At 36.3% G+C, this 17,468-nt stretch overlaps 1 protein-coding gene across 3 annotated transcripts in view; it reads right to left on the bottom strand.

The window, feature by feature from the left end:
* The window catches only part of LOC112454271 (glutamate receptor ionotropic, kainate 2), a 236,688-nt gene that overhangs the window by 53,769 nt on the left and 165,451 nt on the right, over positions 1–17,468 (bottom strand). For all 3 annotated transcript variants that reach the window (XM_025015565.1, XM_025015567.1, XM_025015566.1), the window contains exon 5: positions 9,808–9,965. In XM_025015565.1, coding sequence (XP_024871333.1) covers positions 9,808–9,965 — 158 coding nt within the window. The remainder of the gene's footprint in view (positions 1–9,807; positions 9,966–17,468) is intronic.

The following is a 17,468-nucleotide window of genomic DNA, read 5'->3' as shown; positions in this document are numbered from 1 at the left end:
CAGAATCCCCCCAGCGCGCGGCTTGTTTGCGATATCGTTTTATAATCGCAGCTTTTGTCTTCGTCGTTGTTGGCAAACACGTGTGAGTTCCGAAGTAAGTGGTGAAGAGCCAACATCGCTTATAATAACAACGGTATAAAGATATTTGCGGACACGAGGAAGCAATTGCGTCACAATCGTCACAAACCTACGCGGATTTTGTCGTAAACCGGTGACGGTGCTCGTGAAACAAAAGTTAACCTTCCGTCTGTATATGTGGGTCTACGACGTCCGAGCTAATGATATCTGCTTGTAATTGCTAAAACTTGCAAGGCTGCCAGGAAATATTAAATAAACGATGTTTATAAAAATGACTATAAAATCGTCAACTACAATGTAGACAGACGTTTTGTGAATTTTTCAGATTTTTTTTAAACCAAGGAAAAATAGCGTCAAATGTGACAGACCCACGTTATACACTCCAAGGGTACAAAAAAACGTATATAGACGGAGGCTTAATTTTTTAAATTATGTTTATTTTTGTTTAAATTATATCAGAGAAATTTTCAACTTTTTACTTTGATCTCGTTTTAATGATGTTATATCTAGAAATAATTGTCAGTGTATAAATAATGAGATAATATAAGACCTAGAATTTTTTAAATTGTCTTTATTTTTGCTTAAATCATCAAAGGAATTTTTAACTTTTCAGTTTGATCTCTCGTTTTAATGATATTATTATATCTAGAATTAAGAAGTTCAGTGCAATAATAAAATAAAATCTAAAATTTTTTAAATTATATTTCTATTTTTGTTTATTTAAATTATCAGAGGAATTTCTAACTTTTTAGTTTGATCTCGTTTTAATGATATTGTATCTAGAATTAAAGTTCAGCGCAACAATGTAACGAGGCCATAAATCGTAATTTATCAGTTTCCAACACGACTTTGTATTTAGAGGAAATTTTATTTTTTGTGAATTTATTTTGTTGTTGAAACTCAAACCTTCAATTGCGCTTAGAGTTTATCGGTTCATGCGGAATTTATTGTTAACTGCGAGAGTATCGATTGCGTATCGTAGAGAAACGCAGCGCGGCGAGTGAGGAAAACCGGATGCAATGTCAATACAACAACAACGAACGCGGAGGTTTAACCATGCCCACTTTTACGCTTGAATTAACATACTCATTTGTTTCCCCCGAGAGGAAACTCGCTTACCCTCAGCAGACCCCGCCCAAGCCCCTTGCTGTACATCGCGAGATGCAGATGCAGCCGGATGCGCTGGAAGGGCCATATTCCCGTGAGATTATTCATGGTGCATCTCCATCGCCACTTGATTCCTCGACCTCGGTACACCAGCCGCAACAAAGATTACGTTTGAGCAAAACGCAGTACCCGCTAAGTTTTATCTCGTTATTGAATGCGACTGTCGTCGACGGGTTTAACTTCTTGGATAAATTGCCACCGGAAGAAAACGTATTACGCTCATTCGTCGTCCAAGTGAAACGTTTAATTCGTTTCTTTCACGAAAATGAATGCGCGTTTTTTGTGTGCAGACACAATTTTGCGTGTCCCATTTTCCATTCTTGTTATGCGTGTAAAGTGACAGTATATTCTATTTACACTTTAACAATTGTAATAAATTTTATAATAGATTAAATCATAATGCTCTTATTGTAGAGTGATACATCTAATTTCACTGCTGTAAAAATATGTGACACACCGTTTCAAGTATATATAATTCAAACATGAATCCATTCTATTTTAATATTTAAAACTCTATTTAGAAAAGAAATGAGCTTCATTATAGGTAACTTGCTGTTAATACATCCAGCTAAAAAGAACGTTTAATTAATAAATACAAATTAAAAATGTCACAAAATGCGCTAAACTATAGTAGATAATTATTACCATAATTATTACCAGAATATACCAAATTAAAATATTTAATAGAAACATTTATTTTGCAATTCTCTATGAGAAGGAATTGCAGAGTCTCTCTCGAAGAGAGAATATTACATATTTGGAAGATTAATGTATTGAAAGATGATAAAATTATCGTCCAATAATTAATATATATTTTCTTAAAGATTTTCGTGTTATAAAGATGCTGCAAATCTCGTGGTTTCAGGCGAGTTTATTAATGCAGTAATCTGTCATCGAGGTTTGCCAAATGTTTTCATTGTAAAAGCGCAAATCAGATGTAAGAAACTGCAGGAATAAGATATCGCTGCGATTTTGAAACTTTATTTCGCAGTAGTGTTTACTTTTAGTTGATTTTACCTATTACGTAAATTCTGAAATTTTCCATAAATTTTTTATAAATATTTATATTTATGCTACATTAAATTGCGAAGATATAATCTAAGATTGAAATCTTGGATATCCGAGATATCCAAGTATATCCAATGAATAGTGAAATTTAACAAGATGTACTGAATTTGTTTACAAATATGTTGAAAAATAAATAATAATATGTATAAATAAAATTATAATCCTAATAAAGTATATTTGATTATTACATGAATGCTTACATAAGTAATATTATTATTATTATATGATAGAATTTTAAGAAGATGTGTCCAAACTCGATCTAACAATAAGTCAAGACTTAACATAACAAGTTGATTTTCTTAACTTAAAATTAAAAAATTATAAAAATACATATATAGTTGTAATTAATAAATATGTGTATGTTTATAATTTTATAATTTTAAGTTATGTAAGTTAATTCTTATATTAAGTCTTGACTTATTGTTAGATTGAGTTTGGACACATCTCAAAATTCTATCTGAATTATGTGCATTTATTTAGTATTTTTGTATAAAATTCAAAGATAAATATTGAAAAACTATTAATTAATATTAGTTTGCATTTTTAACATATATGTTTGGATATACTCTTACTTTTTTCCGCGTTATTTATTGTTATCGCATACCGACGTCACATTCTGAAACTATTAGATATTTTTATTGCAAATTGTATTGCTCTTAAAACACAGCTGTTGCATTATCGTTTACTCTTGCTACGTATCTCAACTCGATTTCATTGCTGATCAAACATTTATCGCGAAAGTTTGCAAAGTGGTAGAAATCTGAAATCCCCTCGTTGCTTACACCCCCGGGAAGATCCCCACGCCGGGCACATTGATGTGCACGCGTACACGTGCACGCGCGAATACTTTCTTTTCCTCGATGGCAGTTTTAGTACCGTGGGGAGAAATTACCACGGAAAAGCAACCGGAATCGTGGGTATTAGGCCGCACAGCGCGCCAGTTTTAAGCGAATTCATAGCCGACACGCGATGTCTGCTTCAAGAAATACACGCGGGATATGTAAAATTATTTTGGCCGGTTATTTCACGAGAAACATTATGCTTCTTGAGATATCTCAAAAACATGTATGATAAATAGCGTGCATATATTTTGCTTATTTAAACATGACTGTTATTATTATTGAAGTAAGAATTTTTACAGCGCTTCTGAGGTTATTCAATATTGATTTCGTTATGAAATTCTAAATTGATGGACATTGAAAATAAGATAAAACAATATATTCTTTATTATAAACGCGTTTGTACGAGTAAAGAACCTGTCTATAATTCAATAATAACTTTTTGTCCGTTTTACATAGGGTAAGGAAGGGCTATTTGAGTCAGTTTAAAGAAACAATTGGATAACAAATTTTCAAGGCAAAAAACCAAAACGCCTCCGAACTAAAAAAACTCCCTGCCTATCCTGAAAGTTGAAGAGCTCCTCCCTGTCTTGAAAATTTTTCATTCGATTTTTTCTTCAACTGACTCGAATAGCCCCTCCTTACTCCATGTACGCGTTTCAGAAAATGAAGGGATATATGCATTGCGCGTATATATCTGTATTACAGCATTATAAATAAGTATACTTTTATCAGTTTCGGTCCAAAGCACCGCGCCGCGCCGCGCCGGGCGAGGCATTGCGCAGTTGGTCAAAGAAAAACTTCCGCGCAGAGTCTCACGGAGAGATGATCCTAATTGACGAGGCAGGCACGGCAAGGGAAGAAGAGCAGTATTCCGCCCGCTCATTCGGCGCGATGTTCCTTTGATCAATCGGACGGACGGTCGGAGTCGACGGCGGAAAACGTGACGTAAGATTTGCCGGACCATCCATGCGGCTGTGAACGGATGCTACCCTCGAAGTTCGTGGCCGTGGCGGATTGGCTGATGCGTTTGAAGTCTTCTCGAGAGGGAAACTCCTCTTATCATCATGCCAGTCGTATAACTGCAGGCGGGGGCCTGAACGTACATATACCCCGAAACCGAGCGTTTCCACATGGCCGGCTTCGAAACATTTCAATTACTTATGCCGTACCAGTTCTCTCTCTCTCTCTCTCTCTCTCCCCCTCTCGAGCGCGCGCGCGCGCACGACTTCCTTCCATCTTCCCGTTTCTCTCCATTAGGCGAGTGACTTAGCGACGACGCGGACGTCCGCCAGCCTTTTAGATAAGGAACCTTGGAACTTCCCGGATTTCGATGTACAGACAAATCGTTTGAGTTACCGCTCGACATATTCTCGCGGTCTCTCGATTCCGCGAAAGATTAAACGCCGCTAAGCGTAAACGCGATGTTAGTTCATATGTATGAAATCCGTGTACCCACGGATACCAACTCTTAAGCGATTCGCCATGTAAATGGTATTGGAAGTCACTCGTCTGCAAAATATTCGTGGCTCTGCTTTATTTGGCTTTAGCACGTACCGTTCGTTTGATCTTCCGCGATATAGAAAACCGTGATATACTGTAAAATGTGCGAAATAGTAGCACGTGGAGCTGACGCACTGAGCTTGCATAATGTTAGAGTGTTCTTTCGCGAATTTGTATTTTTATATCTTAATATCGTACAATTCTTTTTAATTGGGATCAATTTACGATAGACACTTTGTTCGCCTTATTGCAAATAATGCAAAATGTACAGTATTTAAGTAGAATCGTTATTTATTTTGACAGTTATAAGTGAACTCGTTTTTTTAACCCAAATGGTTTTTAACTCCACTCCATGTTTTCAACCCGCGCACTTGTTGCACAGGAAAGTGCCATTCGCGAAAATCAACGCACGAATATTATTCGAAACGTGTTGGAAGCGATTTTAAAGCGGTCATCTCGCGCTCGACTACGCTTACCGGAGATAAAGTTTTATATCACTGTCGGCCGGGCGGGCACGCGAAATGCAGAAGGGGGGTAACTGTTTGCGCGGGGGTAAGCTCTGTTTAACCGCGAAGCTGTATCGCCGGTAAAACTCGCGTATCTCTTCTCCCACGCGATTTTCCGTGTCAGTTTCCTTTTCTCTTAGCCGTCGAAGTGTTCTCCACGATAAAGCGCGCGATCTTGTCGATCCGTTCGTGAGCCGTTTCTCTTACGGAATCTCCTTCGCGAAAGCTAAGCACTTCCAGGTGTCCATCCGCTTCGAAAGTCACAGCTTCAGAGATAATCTCTCGCTCATGTGAGTTTCAACGGAAATCACTGCGACTACATTATGCGTTCGAGCAGTATAGTCGGCGCGTTCTTATCTCTTTGCCGCTCTGAGAAACTCTATCCGTGTATCAAGCTTACGGAATATTCATACTCGAGCTCACTGAGAATTACAATTTAAGCGCACTATCTTATCAAACGCCCCTATATCGCGATTTTCTCTGCCAAACCTTCCTTCATCCGCATAAATTTTTATGGGACAGTTTTAATCGCTTTTTACGGATTTTTCAGTCTCGAGGAAAGTTCAGTCATCGGACTTTAGGCGACGCTTTTTCTTTTCTTTGCGTCTGCTCGTCTCGAAAAATATGAGACGGTTTTATTTCGCCGCCGGTGATCCTTGTTTCTGCGCGGGCTTCATTTCGCTTTCCTTTTGTCCATATACCGCGCCGGGAGCGCACAGCGCTAAAGCGGAACGCCGAAATAAATGATCGGGGAATTATTCACTTTGCGAATCTTGGTGAGTGGTTGTAGGGAGCGAAACCGAGATAAGATACGACTTCATTTCCGCTTCGCGGCCGCGTTACGCTCCGCGAGCACCGTTCATTTCCTTCGTTCACATCGGGGAATAACTGCGTGTCAGGGCGCATCGAAGTTAATCTTTCAACATCTTGAGAAGACGCGGTATCAAATTCCTCCAAGCGCGTCAACAATGTATTGCGGTTGAAGTAGTATATTATTAAAATCATCATTTTTGATTATTTTAATAATATAATATTTTATGTCTCTATAATACGTTATTTTCTTGCCACTTACTGTTTACAATACTACTGATAGAAATGTTTAACCCCTTGACTGCCGATGACGAGAATTCTCGTCATTTTGGACTTCGCGTTCAGCGTCGCGAAAATGTATTTTTTCATCATGAAATATTTTGTTATATTAGAGCCGCTAGTGATTTTATTACTGAACCGATGTGTAACTAGAAGTTTTTGGGTGTATTTTTGCAAAGTGTTGCCTCAGAAAAAAGATATGGCTATCAGAAAAATGAAAAATTTTGAATATTCTCGTTATGAGATATTTTGTTACATTAAGTTTTACAATGAATTAATGACTGAAACAAGGTGCATTTAAAAGTTTTTGAGTATGATAAACATGATTTATAAGTCATGCTTGAAAAAGAATGTTATGACAAATTTTTTTTTTTAATTTGACGTGAAACTCGTTATCCACCATCAAAAACCTCTCTATATAAATTTTCATTATTTTTTGTGTTTGGTTCTTTTATGTTTGGTATTTTAGGGCCACTCGAGAAAAATAGTGTGACACTTAAGGGGTTAACATGTTGTCTGTCAAGTGAGTTTTATTGTGTACGCCACAGTAGAATTTTCATTATCATAATGCATATATGAAATATTATGCGATATGATTAAAAAGATTAAATTATATCCTCATTACATGTATTGAATTTCGTTTATTTTTTACTTTTACATTACTCTTATTATACGTTATTATCCAGCTATTTATATCATTCAAAATTTTATATTAAAATGACATTTATTTCCTACAAGCGTTTCGATAACAGATGACTGCCACTGCGTTAATCTGTTAATTTGCACAAGTGAAGCTAAAAATGTCATATGGTGGCATTAATCGATCGGTAGTCCAATTGATAAGCGCAATTATTTCAACATTTGAATTTTAAAGTAAATAAAAATAAAATCCTTAATATAAATTATCCTTTCTTACCATACGGAAATTCTAGAATTGTTTCATTTCACCGAGACGAAAAGATGCGCACCGCTCGCACGACACATGCGGGCGCGATCCGGCAGAAGTTTTGTAAATTGGTCGCTTTGCCGGAACAAGGAGAATGTAGCGCAAGCGATGAATTTTAAGATAGGATACGTTGCACGTCCAGAGGCAAATCTAACCGAATTTATTCAAATCCCTATCGTTTTACCCTTCTAACCGTAGGGCGGCAGCAATAAGTCACCGTCGCGGATCGCTACTATGAATAATGCAATTTACGAAAAACTTTTTCCGCAGACCGAGTAATACGCGCCGATGCAATGCAAGGGGACAAGCATAAATATAATTCTTCAACTTTTTTCAGAGGTCAAGAGAGACATGAAAATAATAATGTAAATGAGCGAATATGCTGGCTCTTGAAAGTGCAGGTAGCAAAAAAGATACTTAAACTGTTATTTCATTTTCAACTACCATCTTATTAAAATCTTCTTCCTCTTATTGTATTTTGCCCTGTTCTTTAACAGTTTTTTCATAAATCCGTTACTTTTCTTGAGAGATTCATGTCTAACTCTCTCTCTCTCTCTCTGTCTCTCCACGTTTAGGCGATCTTCCTAGTGGCCTAGTCGTTTGTGGTGTTTCCATTTTGGCCCATTTGGCGATCCTTGCATCACTCATCCTATCGACATGGTCTCTCGACTGTCGTCTTTCTCGAACCCACTGCACTACATCCTGGACTCCGCATTGTTCCCTTATGGACGAATTTGTCATGCGATTTCGTAAGCTGATACCTAATATTGAGCGCAATGTCTTCATCTCTGTTGTTCTAGCCATCGATTTTGTTCTCGTTGCCATGCCTCTCTGCTCTCGTTTCAGCTGCATATGTTACTATGGTCGAACATACACTTTATAAACTCGTATCTTACTCTCAATCTTCATGTATCTATTCTGTCCTACATGTTTGCTTTCGGACTTCTTGCATTGTATCTCTATCGCTGGTTATCGTGACTCTCAAGTAGCGAAAGGCTATCACTGGTTCGATCGATCTGTCATATATCTCTCGTCACTGTTAAAATATATTTCGTAGAAAATACAAAAAAATGCTTCAAATTCTCTGTAACCTTGTTCGTTTACGAATCATACAATGGATTCGTTTCCCCCCTGGATGAAAATATCGAGTGTCAGAATAGTTTTTTAATTATAAGTGGTTAAATCTCTGTAAATATTCTCGCCAATTAAATTCCATAAATGCAAATATATATAAGGATAAATCTTACTCCTTTCTTTATTCCAATTGTACTTTAACAGAATTTTAATTAAAGGCTTAGCGAGAAGGCTTAATTGCGAGACGCTTCTTAGGGTATAGTTCCGGCGATCTCATCGTCGGAAGGATAAGCGAGGCAAACGGTTATCAGCAAGGGTTATCAGCGGAAAATAGAACGGGAGAGAGGGAAGATTCACCCATTGGATATGTCCTACAGTTGACACAGTTTCCTAACGGCGCGGGCGGCGCAAGTCTGACACGATCGATACCGACATGTCCACGTCGCCGCGACTTTGCCTAAGATCGTTGTTGTAGTAAGCGTTACACACCGACACGATGTTTCAATCTTAATGGGCCATTCTCGGCGCGCAGTCATACCGGTGCGCCACGTGCGACACGACTAATGTTTGGGCTCACCGTTAATGCGACGATAATATCGATCGCAAACGACGGAAGTCCCTCTGAGACTGTCTCGACACATCGACTCCGGCGGAGAGATCTACGTGCTGTTGCAAGCGAACGAGAGCGATCGGTCGAAGCCATTCTCGTTGTGTGTGGGATAAATCGGAAGTTAGGAACGATCAAGAAAAAAGATGGCTCTAAGTTTCTCTTAAAAAACGTTCGTGCTTTTGCTGAAGCTTTACAAGGTTTCTGCTGGATCAAGAGAACGATCCTACAAAGATTAATGAGATTTTCGATAATACCTTCTCTTCTCGTTATGATGTTAAACATCTTATAAATATATGATAAAGAGAGATCTTTTCATGTCTTTCAGGGGTCCGAGAAATTGTAGGATATTATTCATATTCATTTATTATTGTAAATCTACAGACGAGAGAAAACGTAAATTGATATAAGTTATTAATGTAATCGGCTTCTGCTTCTTGGGAAAGAATAACTTACGAATTGCGTCCCATTTCTTTCAATTTGATACATAAATTTTGATGAGGCTCGAAAGGATATTTGCAGAAATTCAAGTACTTCTATATAAATCACGCATTCTGACCTCAACTCACACAATCAATTCTACTAGTGAGACGACAGCCAGCTCGACACGGCATTATCATTTGTAATATTATTGCTTTCCTTTCAATGGAAATTCGAAAATGTCTTACAAAAGTACAATAAAGAAAAATAATAATAATAAAACAGAAATAATGGTACGCCCGGCGAAATTGGTAAACTAATTTCTTGGAGAGCGTCACAGATTATATATACGAAGTATAAAGCATAAGTCTGTAAGTCGTCTTATAATGAACGAGAAATGTTGGAATATCGACATGGGACCGCAGGGGGGGGGGGACTTAATGCCTCGCTACCCTGGAAAGGAAGCTGTAGCGCGTCGTGAAAGAATAAGAGTGGATAGAACTGACTCACCGATACTCTGATCCCTCGCTCAGCTGTCTAACCGTAATGGGAAATTCGCTGGGTCCGTGCGCTTTCAGAAGTTCCTGCAATCGCACGAGCCCCTCGTTGTTCTCGTAGATAATGGTGAAACTCTTCCAGCCCCAGGCCTTCACCAGATCGACGTACGCCTGGAACACGGGTGATCAATCACAAGGTATGTTATTATTACAGTCGGGTTAACAGCTGCCGTAACGCTTTTACGTCTTTGGTACAATGTAATTTAACTCTCGGGCCGTCTACGTCGATCGTGATAATACGCCGTCGCACGAGGGGCAACAAGTGCAATGAATTAACATCTCTCGTTAAAGAGTAATAACACGTAGAATTTAATGAGTATTATTATTAGAACGTAATATCTGAAGTTATATTATTAGGAGCGTATATAATAATATAACTATATATAAATACAATGTGATTATGCTATTGAGTAATGGAATGAAAATATGACGAAATTAGAGTATGAAACGTTGATAGCGTTGAATAAATAAAATATCTGCAATTACTTGTTATTTTTATCTTGCACAGATCACAGATATAGAACTTTAATTTAAGAATACATATAATCAACCGGAGGAGCACAGCCTATTGGTTGAGATACCCTTAAGGTACCACGCACTTGTACAATGATAAGGTGAGTACAGAGAGAGCTTGTTATGGCAAACGAAAAACTGGTGTTGCACAACCAAAACATAATCTGAAATTATTTACATATATAATTAGAACTAAAACTAAAAAATGCGATTACAATTAACACTACTTTAATTTAATTTTTTTTATTTGGTAACATACACCATCTAAATGCTTGTTATATAAACAAATGGAAGGATTATATCGAAAATAATTTTGTCGCGATATTACTAAATTAATTCGTACAAATGGTTATTATGCGATTATCATCATGTGGATGTGTATAAGTTATTTAGAAAAGAGTTTCCACTTATGCTAGTCGATAAAATATTCAATATCTATTGTTATAACGTGAGAGAGAAATCTTAACCCTTAAATGCGAACCGGGGTCCAGAGGACTCCAGACTCTTTACAATTATATATTTTTAAATGTTTCCGCCAAAAATGGAGCTCATGCTCCCTCTGATGATAGTTGAGTGATTGAACTACCAGTATGTGTACACTTAGCAGTACTCAGTTTATTTAATTTTTTATACTATGTTGAAATTGAAATTTTAACAATATAAACATTTTATTCTCTTTTCTAGACCTTGAACAACATTGAAAAAAAATTTCATAACTAAAAATAAAAAAATCAATGAGTAAGGAGATATTTTTCATGTGGGGTCTTTTAGACCCCTCATGTCATTTATGAGATTCTTGAGAGATGTGGCATTTAAGGGTTAAGACACATAACAAAATTTTACAGAATAAATTAAAAATAATCAAATATTATTTTTAAACCTGAAAAATTTTATGTGTGTATTGCGGTTGTTTATACATTATAAGAGTAACTAACATTGCTGTCATGTCGACAAATTTTTATGCAGCTATACTGATATTTATTGAATGCGTAAAGTGACGATATATGCGCATTTGTAAAGCGGCGGCGTAAAAAAAGTTTATGTAGATTTGTGAATGTGGAAACTACGTTGTCATCCACAGTTAGTAATAAATTGCATATTGGGAATGGAATATACAACGGGACGTCGCAAGAAGAATTCGCGCACGGACATGTTTCGAATTTCGTTAGAATTTTAGAATTCTGACAATATTTCAGCTTTGACAATATGTTGCCGATGACATATCGCCGGCGTTGTCCATAAATCACAACCGAGTCGTACGCGAGGTCCATAGGTACCATTATTGCGAGCATAGAACATCGTAAACTACCGTAGTTATCCGCGAACAACGCTGCCATTATCGTTATATTTCCTCGATTCGTTATTTCGAAATATAAGTTAGACATCGTGCATTCTCAAAATGATGTCTTTATGGTCGCTTTCACATCTTATTATCGATTCCACTAACCCTTTCTTAAGTCATCACCCAAAAATGCTAAATTTATGATTCATCAATTAGTATCGATTTGAATAATTTTTAGTGCTAAAGTCGTCGAGTTAGGGAAACCTTATTTAAACTTTAGGAGCACAAATTTAAACAAATTATTTTAATGATTTTAAAACAGAATTTCATTTGTACGTATATTGTATTTTATATAATTTCTGATGGGAATGAAATAAAAGTTTGCGACAAAGCATTTCTGGCTTAAAACAAGCCATTTGCTGTATACTTTCTACAATACATTGTATTATGATGCGACGGAGTGTCTTTTGTGAGAATAGAGCTTGTAAGAGACTAGCTTTGCCATGCAATGGTCTCTCTATAGTCCAACCTTTTAACTAGGAAAACAAGTATCACACAGTCGCGACGGTCTCCAATAGCTGAATCGAAGACGAGCTGGAGATATTTTCGCCAGAATTCACTTCGCAGTCGCGCTTTTTCCAATAATCTAAATTCGCCATGAAAGAGCGAATGTATATTTTTCAACAAAAAAACTCTTCGCTGTGGTACCACGTACCATCAGCGTCTGTCTCCATTTTTACTTTGTCCAGCAAATACGCGAATTTCAAGACTTTATACTACCGGCAGTACCGGCCATTTCGAGACTTCCTTCGCCGTACTTTTTGGCGACAGAACCAGATATCCAGCTCATAATATTCGTCCCAAGTAATCTCAAGTCGTTTGGGTTACAATGCGTGATGTCACGTGTTCTAGACCACCGCCTTAATTTCTTGGCAAGTATGTAAAATCATTTCGCGAATTTCGTCGGTTCAGTTCTGTGCGCTCGATTTTTTTATCAGTTAGTCACTTATCATAAAATATCTGTTTTAAATTGTAAATATCTTGCTTCTTTCTATTATTTCTCTTATATTCTTTTTCTTTAATTTTCTAGAAAATGTAATAACAGCCTTGCTTACGTCTTGTCTTTTGAATGCGGAAAATAAAAATAATGTCTCTGCTGAGTTTCTTGCTAAAAGTAAAAATGTACAAGGACCATGAACATGCAGCTTGAATTTTTATCTTCTATATCTTAAGATATATGTACATATATAAAATGGCAACAAGATAAAAAAATCAAATTTTTACAAAATGCACAATTTTACAATTTACACAATGACATATTATATAACTTACTAGTACCTTTCAATATCACAGTTTCACGATTGCAATCAATATTTTTTGTATGAAGAATTTTTAAGTATGAACAGTTTATATAATTTTCTATTTTTATGCATTTCAAGCGTGTATTCCACACATGTTTAAAATGTATTCTTGCTGCCTTGTCATATTTTCATATAATGTTCATGCCGCATTTTGCTTACATCTAGCAATGCTAAAATCGAATGTTCTAAATGTACAACATTAATATGAGCTGATTACTCCGAAAGTGTTGTAGCTCTAACTTGGGAGCACAGTTAAGTAGGGCGCGAGTAGAAATTAGTGCGATGTACCTACTTTAGAGAGTAAGATATTCCAAACTTATCTTATTCCGCTTCCCAAAATCATCTCGTCCATGAAATTTATTACAAGTGCTATGAGCGTGCGAAACTGCGATTTCGCAAGTAGTAACTTACAGTTCAGAACGTCGGATCGCACCGCGATTTTATTCATATCGCCGCTCGTTATTTTACACGGTACGAATTCATATAAAAAAAAAGTAACATGCAGATTTTTCAACGATGTACCATCGTGCACCGTTTTTGGTCATTTTTTTACCTGTTAACAGAGACGATGGTGCGGTTATCGACCCCGTTACTTGTCCATTTGCGATGCTAACAGGCTCGTATTGTCACAGAGAGCCCGGACAACGCTTGCTGGCGAATTGCCAGGTCGTATTCATTAATAATATGGTGATTATAAGCTGTAAGTTTTTGCCGAATTGAGGATTTACTAAATTTAGCAAGTTACACTTTTAATTGTCTAATAGGTCAACGGACAGCAATGTAAGAGTGCACTGCTCCTCTGTAATTCATCGCAGAGAATAAATATCTCGAGGAGTCGATTATTTACATGCTTGGTAAAATAGAAAAATGGATTAGGTGATATATTTCCAGAATTAATATAAATAATTTCAATATTATATATCGTCTATAAAAAATAAACAATTTCCATTTATATGACATTTTTTTTGCAAATGCATTTTTTGGCCTCGATTGTTCCATATCATTATTTCACAGAGTTTAGGCCAACAAGTTTTTTTGGCCATTTACAGATGAGTTTCAATATTTACTGAAGAAGTTACATAGATAGTTGTTGTGTATTTCACTTTTAGCACAGTTTTTTGTCTCTCCTGTGAAAACTTAATAATTATCACATAGGCGATATTATTTATTCGTACATTTCACAAATGAGTTCTCTCTTTTGAAATTTGCAAAAATCCAGACACAAGTTAAATTAGGTTGAACAAACAGCGTTTGTTTAAATTCGCCACTCGGTGCTGTAATGCGATATGGAATGACAAATGTTGCTTGGTGTAGGTTGACTTTCTGAAATGCTAATGCCTTCGCATCGCTCCTAAATGCTATAAGGCAAGGTTTGTGCTTGGTAGATGTATTGTAATGGATACATCGGCCATTGTATTCCTTTTCTATATAATTTGTAATTTTATCAAATTTTTAATTAAAATCTATATACAATGTATATAATAAAAATCTATTAAAATAAATCTATTAAAATTAAATGGAGATTTGCGAAAAACAACGATAAAGCGCAATTACTTTATTAAAATTATTAGTCTAAACAGTCTAAACATAATTTATGGCATGCGTGGATATGATTAAAACAGTCATAATTGAACATTTGTTTGTTTATGGATACCGGAGGTAAATATACATAATAACCTTTATATAACCTAGTTTCCTATATTTCACACGTTTTACTTAAATTAATGGTAATTAGTAATAAACTTGGAGGCGCTGGGAACAAAACAGCGTTTTTATAAAAGGGCACTTGTTTTCCGCGTGCGTAATGTGAAGTCATTATACTGGTTTAACAAAACCGATGTAATTTACGCGACGATCCAATTTCTGTAAACTCTCCCCGTTCCCCGCCCAGTTCCCAGGAATAAATCGGTCGGTGTGTTCGCGCGGAATACTGACCGGCGCTGTATACCCATGCATCTCCCATAATCGCGGGACTTCGTGACTTCGATCGCGACAACTATGCCCGACTATGTCCGTCGTGTATTCGCACGTGCCGAACCAACCCCAATCGGTATCCTATGAATAACGCACTACGCTCGCCACTACGGCGAACGCCAAAATCTCGTTCGCCCGTTTGTGTATTTTGCGCGCGGTAATGTATCGCGACCGCGGGGATCGATGTTTAAATTACATCGAGTGTAGAGCACGACGTAAATTACAGTCCGCGATGCTTGTAAAATATCTGAGCGCGTTTCGTAGCGAGAGGGTTGCGTGCCCGTCGCCCGATAATTTCACCGAGCTTCCGGCGATAAGCGACGACTGCGATCGAATCTGGCGTTCGCGTCCGGAAATAACTGGATCTTTCGAAGATATATTTCGACGTTTTTATTGATGCGATGCATTCGTTCGAAATTAATATCCGCAAACTCGTGAAGCGACACGCATTTGTGCCTCTGTGAATCAACATTGGGCTTTTCATTTAGGGACACAAGTCGACGCAAGCGTCATTCTGTCTTTTTTCAACATCTATAGTGAATAAGGAAGATAGAGTGGTGCTTGTGTTGACTTGTGTCGTTAACTGGAAAGCACACATTGTGTGCGCTATGAAGTATATTAATCATTAATCTTGTTTCACTGTAATACTTGATACAGACATAAAATACTTTATCTAAAAAAAATTGGAAGAAAAATTGAATTATTTTGTTTAAGGATTTTGATAATCGGTCTCTTGTATAATTCATTCAGTTCAGAAACTATCTTTGTATCTCTGTTTTAGGCACCCTAAAAAACTTATATAACCTGTTGTTCTAAATGTTGAGTGCGAGATAATGCGAGATAAAGGAATTAATAAGTAACAAGTAGAATCTATTTATGTATTAGTTTATAGAAAATTAGAATAAATATTTAATATTAAAGTTAAGAAATTTGTTTAACAAGTCTGTAAAAATCTTTTTATTGTATTATTAATACATTAATTTAGAATGTTTTTTTTATTACATTTAAATAGCGAGATGCATAACTGTGGTAAATCAAATTGCTACATGATCATATATTGAAAACCACAGCATATTATTAAATTATCTCATTAGTATAAATACATACATTATCTAATTATGTATTTATCACTTAATTATCATTATTTTAGTATTGATCCATGTATTGTAATTTAATATAAATATTTACTATGTGCGTCTATATTTGTCTACATATTTATTTTTGAATCAGTACAATTTTTTGTAAAGGCAATTTGCATTTATAACGACAATCGTAGATTTATTTGTGAAATAAAAAAGGTAAAAAAAGTGATGTCCTTCAAGAAAATTCATTATTCATAATATCCAACTGAATAAACCTTGGAGTTGTTACAATCAATTCTGTCAATCTCTCAAAGTTCCGTTCGTTCCGAACCATTTTTCATTCCGAGGAATCGATGCGTATCGAGATACGCTGCCTCAAAAGTTTCGAGGAGCGATCCAGAGATACTTTGCGGGAAAGGCATAGTGTCGCCGAAATTACGTATTCACAGAGCACGACGCGGACATATAGGAGTACGCGGACCTCGTGGCCGATGCAAATTGGGCGGAAATATTTCAGCGGTGAAATATTTAAGTCGCCTTACGCGTTGCCGCGGTGGCTCTTATCATAGTATCGGAGTTCGCGCGTGACACGAGATTTATTACGCTCGTTACATTGCCATTTCGAGCACGTCTGCGGTCGAGTACGTTACGCTTCACACGACAGTGACCGTAATGCAGGTTGATCCGCGTCTCCTTACGCGCGTCCCCTCTTTTACCTAATTCGGAATAAATTGTTCTTTACTAAAAAATATTAAGATCGCAGGCAATGCAGTTATTAAGAATATTCGTAAATAAATTTTTCGAGAATATGAGCATACAAGAAAAAATTATTATGCAATTGGTATTACACTTAAGTCCAAAAGGAAGCCCATATGTGCTTTTTTGCTTTAAATCCTTATAACTCGACGTCCTAATTAAAATTTTTAGACTGTAATTGTTATTAAGCGGTAAAAAGAATTGCTCTTTTCAAAAGTCTAGTCGGCGATGAGGTGGGATATATGAAAATAAGATATAATAGTTGAAAGGTAGTAAAAAAAGTAAATGACTTATTTTTATACTGACAAATATTCAACTAATAAATAATTCCACTTACCTTTTTGAGCAAAATTTTTGTTGTAGATTACTCAAATAATAATTATATCAATTTATTTTACTCAAAAAGGTGAACAAAATTATTTATTAGTTGAATATTTGTAAAAAGGCAAGAATAACTTATTTTTTATCTCTACTTTCAACCTTTATAGCTTCTTTTTTTAGATATCCCACTCCATTACCAACTAGATTTTCGAAAAGAGCAACTCCTTTTACCTCTAAATATCAATTACAATTTAACAATTTTGATTAAAACCCAAATTACACAAGGATTTAAAACAGCAAAGCGCGTAGGGGCCTCCTTATATAG

The sequence above is a fragment of the Temnothorax curvispinosus genome, unplaced genomic scaffold, assembly GCF_003070985.1.
Source record: "Temnothorax curvispinosus isolate PA1 unplaced genomic scaffold, ASM307098v1 QBEX01004937.1, whole genome shotgun sequence".
NCBI lineage: Eukaryota > Metazoa > Arthropoda > Insecta > Hymenoptera > Formicidae > Temnothorax > Temnothorax curvispinosus.
This window is presented reverse-complemented; position numbering and strand designations above follow the sequence as displayed.